The 13,906-nt window shown below is 47.7% G+C and overlaps 1 protein-coding gene across 4 annotated transcripts in view; it reads left to right on the plus strand.

The window, feature by feature from the left end:
- Positions 1-13,906, plus strand: part of DNAH10 (dynein axonemal heavy chain 10) — a 206,647-nt gene that overhangs the window by 81,684 nt on the left and 111,057 nt on the right. For all 4 annotated transcript variants that reach the window (XM_061602405.1, XM_061602408.1, XM_061602407.1 and 1 more), the window contains one exon: positions 8,708-8,842. In XM_061602405.1, coding sequence (XP_061458389.1) covers positions 8,708-8,842 — 135 coding nt within the window. The remainder of the gene's footprint in view (positions 1-8,707; positions 8,843-13,906) is intronic.

A 13,906-nucleotide genomic window follows, 5' to 3' on the forward strand; every position in this document is an offset into this window, starting at 1 on the left:
GAGGCAAAGAGGTCCACCTCTAATTTTCCGAAGTGTTGTTATTTCCCTCAGGGAATAAGGTAACTTGCAACACCTGTACATCCCTGGTACAACCAGGTGACTGGTGGTTGCCTAGCAGGGGGATCTGTTGAGATCTGTGCTAGTGCGGGGAGAAAAAAAAAGGACAGTCCGGACTGGTGGAGTCCCTGGTGGTGCCTAGAGACAGGCAGTAACCACGAGCAGGTAGGAACCTGACAGGGAGAGCCAGGGAAGAACGCCTCACAGGTGGGACAAGTGTGGCGTATAACCAGGTCCTGTGACGCCCTTCCCTGGCTCTCCCTGTCAGGTTCCTACCTGCTCGTGGTTACTGCCTGTCTCTAGGCACCACCAGGGACTCCACCAGTCCGGACTGTCCTTTTTTATTGTTTCTCTCCCCGCTCTAGCACAGATCTCAACAGATCCCCCTGCTAGGCAACCACCAGTCACGTCCTAATACTAGTATTCCCAGAGACTCTGAATACTGGTATTGTTATTCTCTTCACCGCTGCCACCATTTGTTACAGTTCCCCTTCAGCCTTGGTCATTACCTTACCCTCCCTTCTGGTCTGTGAAACCCCAGCCAAGGATCAGGCCTTTGGTAAACCAAATTAAGTATTTATTAAAGATAACAAAGCTAACAAGATTAACAAGATTTCTTCTTAAGGCACATAAGCATATGGTTTTACTCAATACTAATCCGAACTCCACCCCCCTCCTTCTCCACTCTCTCCTGGCAAACAACTCTCTCAAACCCCACCAAGCAACCCACTTTTTCTCTTCTCCCCCAGATTCCACTCTCACTCTTCCTTTTATACGTTCAGCCATTTTAAACACTCAGCCAATCATCTAGCATTCTACTGCCCATTCACTCCCCCTCCTCTTTCACTCCACTTACCATGTATCTTCTAAACAACCAACACTTACCATATATACATTAATATAGGAACATCACATTTCCCCCCCCTTAAAACAACGGCAGAGTATTATTCCTGTTCCAGGATTTATACGTCGCGTTAACAAATAAAAGTCTCTATGAGGAAAATGTCTTTCTTTGTTCCTCCGTCTGGTCACGTCACTGCAGTCCCAGCCACTTGCCTGGAAAGTCCATCAGCCAGTACATTGTCCTTGCCTTTTATGAACTGGAAGTCCACTTGATAGTCCTGTAGGGCCCAGGACCACCTCTGCAGCATAGTGTTATGGTTTTTCATAGTCTGCAACCATAACAAGGCCCGATGATCCGTAGTCACTGTGAATCTTCGTCCCCACACGTATGGGCGCAACTTGTTCAGTCCCCACACGACCGCTAGGCACTCCTTCTGGACCGACGAATAGTTTTTCTCCCTCGGCGTCAGCTTGCGACTCAGGTACGCCACTGGATGTCTGGTGCCATGTGGTGGCAGTAGCGGTGGGATACGAACAAAGGAGACTACGTCACAGGTGGTGGCAGTAGCGGTGGGATACGAACAACAGAGAATCCAGATACGAATCAAAGAGAATCCCAAAGACACGTGGTGACAAAGGAGACTGCGTCACAGGTGTTGGCTGTAGCAGTGAGATACGAATACTAGAGAATCCCTAACAGTGGTGTGGCAAACAGAAATAACAAAACAAGATTTCTTGTGAGAGTGACTGGCAAAGAGTGTGTGGCAAAGAGTGAGTGAACTCAAACACCATGGCTGAATACATAAAAATGAAAAGAGAGGAGCTGGTGGAGAAGCGCATAACATTCAATTTACCTCACGAGGGTAAAGGGGTAGATGAATTGAGGGTAGCACTTACAGGATTTGCAACTGCCCAGCAAAAACAACCTGTCAGGTAAGAGACCCCAGAAGGATATTTAAGCAATCCCGCTTATATAGAGTACTTGAGAGAGAAGTTAAGATGGGAGGCTGAGGAAAAAGACAAGCAGAGGGAGTTGGAAGCTGAGAGATTGAGGATGGAAGCTGATGGGAAAGATAAACAGCGAGAGTTGGAAATTGAGAGATTGCGGATGGAAACTGAGAGAATGAGAGTGGATGCAGAATTACAGGCAGAAAAGTTAAAATTTGAAAGAGAAGTTTCATTCTGATGAGACAAGGAAAGACAGAGATGGAGCAAAAATAAAAATTACTCCAAAGGACTTTGCTGTCTATGAGCCTGGTCAAGATCCTCAAATTTACCTCAGCACCTTTGAAAAAGTAGCTCAGTTGTGGGGGCTACCTGAAGATAATTACATGCAGTATTTAGCAAACCAGAATTATAAGCAGTCTGAGTAAATCAAAGGGATTGGGGACAGCTTAAGCACTCAGTCACAGAGGTAACCAGATTGAGGGAGACTCAGGCAGAGTCTCTGGGAATACTGGTTATAGGACGTGACTGGTGGTGCTGCCTAGCAGGGGGATCTGTTGAGATCTGTGCTAGAGCGGGGAGAGAAACCATAAGAGAGGACGGTCCGGACTGGTGGAGTCCCTGGTGGTGCCTAGAGACAGGCAGTAACCACGAGCAGGTAGGAGCCTGACAGGGAGAGCCAGGGAAGGAAGCCTCACATGTTTTGTTTCCCCAAAAGTGTTGGTTGTTTAGAAGATACATCGTAAGTGGAGTGAAAGAGGAGGAGGAGTGAATGGGCAGTAGAATGCTAGATGATTGGCTGAGTGTTTAAAATGGCTGAACGTATAAAAGGAAGAGTGAGAGTGGAATCTGGGGGAGAAGAGAAAAAGTGGGTTGCTTGGTGGGGTTTGAGAGAGTTGTTTGCCAGGAGAGAGTGGAGAAGGAGGGGGGTGGAGTTCGGATTAGTATTGAGTAAAACCATATGCTTATGTGCCTTAAGAAGAAATCTTGTTAATCTTGTTAGCTTTGTTATCTTTAATAAATACTTAATTTGGTTTACCAAAGGCCTGATCCTTGGCTGGGGTTTCACAGACCGGAAGGGAGGGTAAGGTAATGACCAAGGCTGAAGGGGAACTGTAACAAATGGTGGCAGCGGTGAAGAGAATAACAATACCAGTATTCAGAGTGTCTGGGCATACTAGTATTAGGACGTGACTGGTGGTTGCCTAGCAGGGGAATCTGTTGAGATCTGTGCTAGAGCGGAATATATAACAACTCCACCCCCCTCCTTCTCCACTCTCTCCTGGTAAACCACTCTCTCAAACCCCACCAAGCAACATGTTTTCCCCAATCCCTTTAACCTGTGTCTGTTGGGGCAGTGTGTGTGGGGGGAGGGTATTTCAGATCCCTGTTATCAAACTGTGCCAGAGGCTCTGGTGGGGTACTTGGCAGGTCCCACAGTCAATGTCAGGCGGAACCACTGCTCCATTCTAATCACACCACACCAGTCATCCCTGCAGTTTGCCCTCATGGTTTTTGTTGGCCTCAGAACCAGGGAGGGTCCTACAAACAACATCAGGTGGGACCGTTTCCCTGGACAACCAGCCCCATTTTATTTGTTGGCCTTGAAGTTTGCAATCATCATCAGACAGGATCGCCTACTTATTCAGGTGTTCAGTGCCATTTTTCCTGCTGGCTCCAGAACATTAGCAGGTCCTGCAAACACCATCAGACAGAATTGGCTACTTGTTTGAGAGCCCAGTGTCCTTTTTTTCTGGCTATCCTTGGAGCTTTGGCAGATCATGCAAACAACATCACCAATTTATTTGGGCATTCCAAGTGGGATTGCCTGTGTAATCACTCCCTCGCCTCTCCCTTTTTGGGGGGAGGTGTTATGGGCTGTATTGCTTCCCTTAATATCGGGTGCGCAACGGCTTGGGAGAATTGCAGTGTCCTTGCTCCTGATCTCTAGCGAGGCACGCCAATAGGGAAGCTGCTTCTTGCTCTTTTTCTTAGCATGGCGGCGAGGAGAAGAGTTGGTTTTTTTCTTTTCATGGCTTCCCCTACCACATCTATAGCCTCTCTTCCATCTACCTCTCAGGGGAGAGGCTATTGAGAATCAGAGGGTTGTGCCCAGGAGGATCCCAGTCAACAGGGACATGATATATCACCCTCACCCAGCATGTTCTGTAGGGAGGCGAGTAATCCAACATAGTCTATTTTTCCCAGCGCTGGTGAGTTCCCCAAATTTCTTGGCTGGATTAAGTCTTTTATTTCTGAGGAGATCCATGATGACCTGGGATCTGGCCATGGGGCCGGGACAGATGCTCCTACTCCAGAGGGCAGGGCAGCACAAAAAAAAAATGCACACGCAGACATAACTCAAAGAAACATGTTTCTAAGAGGAGAGGGAGAGGCGCCACAGTCCTTCTAGTGGCTCCGACGGTTCTGCTCCCTCAGCCCACTCTGACAAGTCTCATTCCTCTGACAGTCATGATCCAGTTGCAAAACAGTTCAGAACGAACTCGCAAACCACACATGGCCAGGTGGTGGCTGAGGCACAGGTACATGCTACTCAGTTGGCTCCTCAGCCTCAACCTGCCAGCTTTGGCCACGCAGGCCACAATACAGGACCCAACACTGCTTCTTCACCTGTATCACAACCTGTTTCTCAGGGAGCTATAGCCACAGTTACTGACATTAATGCTGCTCACGTGGGGGCTATTAATGTTTTTGTGGAACAGGAGAAGCTTTTGGATCTGAAGGCTCCCCCTTACAAATTGGTTTCTGAGGAAGGGGTGTTATTGGAAGAGGAGGTTGAGGCAGCACATTCTCAACCCTGTCTTTTTCCCCCTGAGATATTGCAGCTCCTCCTAGTGAAGGCATATAGAATTTTGCAGCTGACAGAGGAAGGGTTCTCTTCCTCCCCCTTCTCACTCTGGTACTGCAGGGGCTAAGAAGGCCTTCCCTACTATGGTGTCTACACCACTGAAAGTACCCTTCCCATAACAATTTGAGGTAGCTTGGAAGGCTGAGTGGGCGGACCCGAGCAAGGCAAAGCTGGTTTCCAAACTAGCAAGAAAGCACTACATGCTTTCAGATGTCATAATGCAGGAGCTGTGTTTTCCCACTGTAGATCCACCTGTGGTAACTCTGGCCTGCCCAGCAGTTACTCCTTCTGAAGTGGAGGGGGCCCCAAGGACCCATGTGATAAAAGGGTTGAGGGAGCTCTCCAAAGAAGCTTTGAGGTAAACACGGTGGTGTTCTGTGCAGCCACCATGGCCTGTTTTTTCACGAGTTGCATTTATGTGGGTGGAAGAACTGGGCATCAGGGGAGATCTCCCTAAGGAGTTAAAGAATGGTCTCAAGATTTCCCAAGATTTCTCTTGAAGCCAGTGTGTCCTCTGATGCCTTCCAATATGGGACACGTTCTATGGCCTCTACCACTGTGGCACGTCAGAACATTTGGCTAAGATAGTGGGAGGTGGACTGTGGGTCCCAGTCAGCCTTCCTTTCTCTGGTGCAAAGCTCTTTGGGGAGCTTCTCAAGGTCCATCTAATTGAAACCAGAGACAAAAAGAAGGCACTTCCAACAGCCAAATAGAAGGGTAAAATCAAAAGTAAACAGACTCAGTTTTTTCATTCCCCCAAACAGTTTTTTCGACAGAGGGGTTTCTCATCCTATAAACTACAGGCCTAGATGGGGAGGGCCATTCAGAGGAGGAGGTGTCAGCCTTCAGGGGGGCACTCTCTCTTTGGGTCCTCTAGGTTCCAGAGAGGGGCAAAGAAGCCCGCATCAGCTTAACTACTTGAGGAGTCAGAGGCAGCTTCCAGTAGGGGCAAAACTGTTACACTATACTCACCTGTGGTGGGGAATTACCACAGACAGGTGGGTTCTGGGGACTGTGTCTCAGGGTTATGGTCTGGAGGTCTCCAGGGTAACACGCGACCTCTTTGTAACTACCCCTTGGTCGCGGAAGCTGAATAACCACCAAAATTACAGGTGAGCCATTCAACAACTATTTGAGATAATGGCCGTAGAACCTGTGCCACCCTTGATGCAGAGATCGGGTTTATTCTATTTTTTTCTTAGAGCCCAAAAAGAATGGCTATATTTGGGCCATTTTAGATATAAAACGGCTCAACAAGTGGGTTGCGAAAACACTTCAAAATGGAGACCCTGTGGTCTATTGTGGTGGCTCTAAGAAAGGGAGATTGAATGACCTCAATAGAGATTGAATGACCTCACCTCCACATCAGGGGCATTTGGATTTATCCATATTTGGACAACTTCATGCGGGCCCTATCAGAAGACAGCTGTTGAAGGGATACAAGCACCACCCTGCCTTGCCTTGAGGAACTGGGGTTTGTCATCAGTCAGGACAAGAGCTCTCTTTCTCTCTCGCAGGTGATTACTCATCTGAGAGTTCTCCTGGATATGGTCCAGTTTCTAGTGTATCTCATACTGGAGAGGGTCTATTTCATTCAGAAGGCACTGTCTCAGATACAGAGGTTGGAGGTGGCAGAACTGATGCCACTGGCACGTCTGGAGGGTCTGATGGTCTCCACCTATGATCTCATCCAGTGGGCGCAATTTCACTCTCGGGCTTTACAACATTTTCTGTTGTCTCTCCAAAATCTGATAATCCTGCAGAGACGGCTATTGGTTGAGGTCCCCCGCTCCCTGAAGAAGGCCCTCCGGTGGTGGGCAGATCCCGACAGCTCTCAGAGGAGCCACACCAGGTGGTTGTGATCATTGACGTGAGCCTCTGTGCGTGGGGGGCCATATGGGTTCGCAGGTGGTCCAGGGCATGTTGTCTGTGTCAGAGCGGGATGAGTATCAATGTCCTTGAGCTGAGGACCAACTAGTTGGCACTGAAGGCATTTGCTTCAGATCTTCAGAGGGCAAACATACTGACCAGGATGGACAATACATCGGCCAAATCTTATGTCAACAGGCAGAATGGCACGGTCAAAAGCACTGATAGCCGAGGTGAGCAGGTTATTGGGTTGGTCAGAGAGACAGGTATCTTAGCTCAAGGTGGAGCGCCTGGCAGGGGTCAACAACATAATGAGGGGCTGGCTTAGCCACATATCTATGAAGGAGGAAGAATGGTAACTCAACCCTCGAGTGTTCTGGAAGGTGACAGTGTGATGCCCCATTTTGGCCAAGACATCCTTTGTCCATTCAACAGGCATCTCCCGTCCCTCCCCGACCACCTGATTCAGGGTCCAGGGTCCTATCCTCAACCAGATCTCTTCCATCTAACAGCTTGGAGACTGAGAGGGTCTGATTGATGGATCTGGGGTTTTGGGGTCTAGTTCTGGACACTTTGTTAGCTTCTAGGAGAGCTTCTACCAACAGGATTTATAGTACTAATTGGGAAGCCTTTCTTCGTGTTCTCGATCTGGAGTAGACCCGCTTGCCAAGGATGTTAAGGACTTTCTCAGGTTCCTTCAGGTGGGCCTAGACAGGTCTGAGTGACAACACAATAAAATGATAGGCTGCTGCCCTGAGCAGCCTTCTTTCTTGTTCAGGGGGCAAGACTTTCTCCTCCAGCCCCCTGTATAAAAGATTCATTGGGGGGGTTATTAGTTTGTCCCCATGTGGTACACAGGTTTCCTAAATGGAATTTAAAGTGGGTTTTGTCTGCATTAACAGGTTCCCCCTTTGAACCCTTGGGCTCTTGTGATCTTAACTTGTTGACAGTAAAACTGTTCCTAGTTGCAATTACGTCAGCATGGAGGGTTTATGAGTTGGCGTTCTTTTCCTCAGATCCACAACTCTGTTTTTCATCAGTATAAAGTAGTTTTGCGTCTTGACCCTGCTTTCATACCCAAAGTTAATTCCCTTTTCCACAGGTCCCAAGAGGTGGTGCTTCCTTCTTTTTTCCCTAACCATGTCACCAAGAGTGTAAGTAGCATTCTCTCAATGTCAAACAGGCCTTACAATTTTATCTGGATAGGACATTAGAATTCAGAAGGTAAGAGGAGTTGTTTGTGGCTTTCTGTGGTCCTTACAAGAGTAACAAGGTGTCATCTTCATTGATCGCTAGGTGGCTGAAAGAGGTGCTATCGTTGGCCTACAAAACATGGGAGAAGGACCCTCCTGGGGGAGGTCACTGCTCATTCCCTGTGGGGAGCTGTTACTTCAGTGGCATACAAGGAGAATTATCCAATCTTGGAAATTTGTAGGGCAGCCACCTGGGTGTCACCTCACACTTTTGTAAAACATTACAAGATAGATTCATTCTCATCAGCTGATGCAGCAATTGGCAGGAAGGTCCTCCAGAGGGTAGTGTGTCAATCTGTTTTTGAGGAAGCCTTCCCTTTGGAGGCACACTGCTATGCTACATCCTCTCAGCTTAATGTCCTCCAGCTTAATCTGGAAAAAAATGGAAATTGGTACTTATTAATTTCTACTTGCAGATTAGGTTGGAGGACATTTGACCCACGCATTCTTCCTCGGCGCTATCCTCTGGAGTGTGGTATGAGGTATTTTAGGGCTTCTGCCTGCACCTTACATACTGCTCATGAAGTTTAGTTTGTATCCTTGTCTTTGTCTTCCTGCTTCTTTATAGTTCTGTTGTTAGTTTACCTTTAATTTTTTCCTATGCCTCTGATTGGCCTATACGTTTTCCTATTCCTTTCCTTTTGGGGTCGAGGAGTGGATCTCTTCTCTGTTAGTAGAGGACGGGATGACTCCTCCTCTGAAAGAGGAGGCAAAAGGCTCTAAAGACCCTGCCTATCACGTCCGGAGGGAGGTGTTATCCTCTCAACTGAATATCCTTCAACCTAATCTGCAAATAGAAATTCATGGTAAGTACCAGTTTCCATTTTTTTCTCCTTCTTTGCATCACTTGTCTGTTTCTTTTCCTCCCAAGGCCTTGTCCATGTATTTGGGTGGAGCCCCTGCAGGTCCAGCAGGAACTGGAAAGACTGAAACCACCAAAGATCTTGCAAAAGCATTGGGCTTGCTCTGTGTAGTCACGAACTGTGGAGAAGGCATGGATTTCAAGGTAGGGATATCAACTCTGCTGCTTCTAGCCATCCTGTCATTCACTGTATACAGCAGACATACCAGAGCTTTGACCATGTTGTGGCATGGCAGTAATATTATCTGTCCAGGGGGAGGGAGACGTGCCAATATGAGTTGTCTCCTGCTGTTACCCACGACAAGCAGAATCACATAACCTAGACTAGAAATCTTAGCGGGTTGAGGGGTCTTCCTGCCGTGCCCAGCTTTTTTTTCCTAGTCAACTTTTCCCTCTCACTGGCCTAGTTAGTATTTCTACTTTATTTCAACTTTTTCCTTGGCTTTTCTTCTCAGTTAGCCTTTTAAGCCTTTTCCTCCCTAGGGAAACACAGACAACCTTTGACATTCTCACATCTTTGAATTCTGCAATGCAATTTTCCAGCCCAAGTAATGGTTACGAAAATGCATGGGACCCTTTGTCCATAAAATGCATATATTTGTGAAAATATACAAAATTGTATTATGTTAGGGGAAATTGCTTTGCAAAACTGTTACTTTTAGGCAAATGGCATACAGAAACCTGTACATGGAGAGAAACTCACACTACAGTGCTGATGAATTTTCATGAGAACCTTTTTTAAAAAATGGTAAACTGATTTGGAACTGTGGAAAAATGAGAAACTGTGAGAAATCATAACTGAAAGATTTGTTCATCCCTGCTTCTCAAATGAGATTCTTTTTTTATAAAAGAATCTTTACTTTTCTCCTCCTCTGCCTGACCATGGTACAAGTAAGGAAAGGGGTTCCCTGTAAAAAGAAAACCAAAGAATGACTTGTAAGGGACAGTCATAAAAATACTGCTGATAGTACTGCTAAATCTGCTGCCTTGACGACTCCCACCAGGTCCCCAAGTAGGCACTCACAATGCAGTTCGTCCCCAGAGCGCAATTTTAAGAAGGAGAGGCACCCGCAACAATCTAAACACCCCTGTCTTGGAGTGGGAAGATGTGGCGACTCCAATTCCTCTTCAACTTCCCCTCCCCACAAGCAGAAGGGGGGCTGGTAGTAAAGATTCAAGCAAAGCCACAGCTCATAAGAAGGTTGCTATTCATAAAACTATTCCTTCTTCTAAGGACACAAGAAGGAAAGATAAGAGAGAGAGAGCCATGCAAGTCCTTCTGTGAAACATTCCTGTGAGGGATATGAGGAAGGGTCCCCTGATCCCCAGGCAAACTTTTTAATATAGATTCAAGGGAAGGGAGGGAATGGAATGAGGATAGCCCCTCTGAGGAGGTGGAGACTTTCAGGTTCTCTCTACCTGAGAATTTTCTATCTTAACTCTCCAAAGTGATTGCTGCCTTAGGTCAACAATGTGAACCATGGGTCAGGTGTTCCGCTTTCTGCAGTTGGGTCTGGACCATAGGTCTAGCACCCTGTAGTCCTTTCCTTGTTTCTTTTCTGACCAGTCATTGGCTCAGTCCTCAACCACATGTTAAGAAGTTCCGATAGGGGGGCCTGCTTATCAGTCCACCAGTTCCCTTACTGGAGCTTGCATGTTGTTCTTATGATGCCTCAAAGGAGGCAGCTCTACTGAAAATTCTCTTACTGAAGGGAGCCTTTTTGGTGACAGTCATGTGTGTGAGGTGTGTCTCTGAACTACAGGTGCTCTCCATCAAGGACCTGTGCATTGTAGAAAAGGACAGAGTGATTCTAGGACCAGACCTGGGCTTTATCTCTAAAGTTAATTCCTTGTTTGCTCTCAAGAACCAGTCCTACCTCCCTTCTGCCCTAACCCTTCTCACCCCTGTGAGAAGGCTTGGTACAAATTGGATATGTGCAAAGTGCTCAACATTTATATTGGGAGGACCAGGTACTTCAGAGGGTCAAATTGCATGTTTGTTTCCTTCGATACCTCTACCTTGGGCCTGATCATCAATCACAGCAGCAACTTTCATCAACATCCCAGGAAATCTGAAACTGTTGATATGGTTCTGGTCATTGCATTATGATGTCATATTTTGCCCTCCGTCCCTTTTTCTCTTTTTTCTGTGTTGGGCAGGTTTTTGATTTATGGGATATGTGTGTCTTTTTCTTCTTTCATGGATGCCAGTGAGGTCTCCACGTAGGTTACAGTCCCCAATCAGCTCAAGACAGGAACCTGTCATAATTTTTTCCTGGCTCCTCCCCTTCTTACTGAGGTGATGCCACTTCGGGCAACAACCTTTGGCTGTTTTCTCTAACTCCTATGACTATCAGCCTTCGGCTCCTCTTTTTCCTTTGTTCTTTCTATACTTGATTTCGTACACTCTGTATTAATTAGTTTTTTTAAAAAAGGGGGGGAATTACTATCTCTATTCTTCCTTTCTTATCTCTATTTTCTGTCCCGTCTGAGATATGGAAACAGCACCATCTTCTCAGACCGCCAGGACAAAAACCCTTAGAGAAACAGGGCAGCACACAGTGGCTACTGTGGTCGGTTCCCCGCAAGGCCATAAGGGGTCAGGGCAGCACTCAGCTCCTGCTGCAGTCAGGTCCCGGCCACCATCTGTCCCGCCATCCGAGAAAAAGAAGGGACACAAAAAATCAGGGCCGCACCCAGCTCCTGCTGCGGTCAGTTCCCTGCAGACATTGGATATGGTGGAGCATAGGCAAGAAGCCTCGCGTCAGAGCGTGAATTTCGCTACTACATTGCGGCATAGCTCTCATCGCCCTTCCGATTCGAACACTTAAGGCGGAGGCCTGCTGCAGGAGGTGAGGTTTTCGCCAGTGCCTACTGCCTCCTCCAGCTCCCCAATAAGTTTTCCCGCCGAAAATGCGGCGGCAGCCATTTTGAGTGGCACACAAGAGGCGTGCTCGATAGAGCCCGCAGTCCAGCGCCATCTACTGGAGCAGCTGGAGGACAGCAGGTCAGAGGATGACGAAATGATGGAAGCCCATGCACAGTATGGCCCCCCCACTTCTCCACCCCAGCTCTCTCCTCAGCCTATGCCAGCTTCCTTAATAACCTCTTCGATGACGCTGGCACAATTATTTTCGCCTGATGTAATCCGACAACTTAAGCAGATGCTATTAGAGGAGGTCCCACCACTTAAAGTGACGCCCCACAACGCCCCACAACGCCCACAGTCTCCGCCAGTAGCCGCCCCCCCATGTAAGAGGCCATGCCATGTTGTCAGACAGCCTTCCCCTGACCCGACTTTGGTGGCCGTGGGTAGGGGGTATTATGAGCAGGATCACCAGGATCCCTTATCAGAAACCGATTCTATGGGGTCCAGGGATGACGGAGAATGGACCGATGCCTCAGATACAGAGGCTTAAACTTCGTTTAGACTATTTTTGGAAGTTCATTTTGAACCATTGTTAAAAAAGGTGATCGCTTCCCTGGAGCTGACTGCTCCTTCTGAGGAACAACCTACATCCTCCAGACAGGCTATGGTGCTGCCTACCGTAAAGATTGGGCCTAAGGGCATTCCCTGCCCACCTATGCTGTTGACTAATATTCAACAGGAGTGGGAACTACCGCTATACCCAAAAAGGGGGACAAACTGGGCCACTAGACTGTATACCTTAGAACCCAGTGTCATGGAGCAGTTGCGAGCCCCAGACATAGATGGGCCTATTACTGCTCTCCTATCATTCCATCTTGCCACGGGATGGGGATGCTCATCTCAAAGATCCGATACAACGTAAGTCAGCTCTGGCACTTAAGCGAGTGCATGAGGCGACGGCGATGTCCATAAGAGCCTCGGTGGCAGCCTCAGTATTCTCTAGGGCATCACTGCTGTGGATTGAGGACCTAGCCCAAAATCAAGACCTAGAGGTTTCCAAGTTACGAAAGTCCATTTTAAAACTCTCATGCTGTGTCGCTTTTGTAGCAGACGCTACCATGGACTCCTCACAATTTGCAGCCAGGGCTATGGCCACGGCAGTGGTAGCCAGACGCCTAGTATGGCTTTCGCACTGGGATGCGGACAATGCATCCAGATTTAATCTAGCCACGGCTAAATATACAGGTGGAAAATTGGTTGGGGAAGACAATCTGGCAGAAGTTTTGGTGGACAATAAAGATAAAAAGAAAGTGATGCCCTCACAGGGTAAAGACGAAAAAAGGCCATTTTGACGCTATACCCCCACTTTTCAGATGCGCTCCTTTCGTGGCTCAAAGCCCTTCTTTAGTAACAGACAGAGGGATTTCAGAGGCTCCCGTTTTCCTTGGCAAAACCAGAAGCCTCCCCAGAGATTCCACCGGAATAGACAACAATCCTACCAGACTAGGCAGCAGCGTCAACCACAACAACGCTTCTGACTCTATACCTGTAGGCGGTCGACTCAATTACTTCCTGAACCAATGGCAGACAACAACAAAAGACAAATGGGTCCTGAGCATTATCAAAGATGGATACAGACTAGAGTTACACCAGTATCCACCCCCATGTTTCGTCTTCTCTCACAGACCGACATCACCACAAAAACACGGAACATTCCTAGAAGAAATAGAGCACCTTCTACAAATCTCAGCCATAGAACCTGTCCCAATAAAGGAACGGTTTTCCGGAGTGTACTCCCTCTTGTTTTTGGTGGCAAAAAAGGACAATTCGTTCAGGGGGTGCTCGACCTCAGGTTTGTCAACCAGTTCCTGAAACGGAGGACTTTCCGGATGGAAACTATAGCTTCAATCAGAGAGGCACTCCAACCCCAGGACTATTTGGCATCCATAGACCTCAAGGAGGCCTACCTGCACATTCCAATTCACCCCAGACACAGAAGGTTGCTCCGGTTTACATACAACAACAAACACTTTCAGTACAAAGCCCTGCCCTTCGGGCTGGCCACGGCACCCAGGATCTTCACCAAGGTGCTGGCAGCAGCACTGTCAGGTCTATGCCTGGCAGGGGTGCATATTTCCCCTTATTTGGACGACCTACTACTCAGGTCCCGGTCGTTTACCCAGGCAAACAAAGACTTAAAGCTTACATTCAGTTTCCTACAGAGCCACGGGTTTTTAGTGAATGTTCTAAAGAGCCACCTCTACCCCACACAATCACTAATACACCTAGGCACGGTGATAGACACCACTGCACAAACTATAACGCTGGCACCACAGAGG

This window comes from Rhineura floridana, chromosome 19 (genome assembly GCF_030035675.1).
Source record: "Rhineura floridana isolate rRhiFlo1 chromosome 19, rRhiFlo1.hap2, whole genome shotgun sequence".
Lineage (NCBI taxonomy): Eukaryota > Metazoa > Chordata > Lepidosauria > Squamata > Rhineuridae > Rhineura > Rhineura floridana.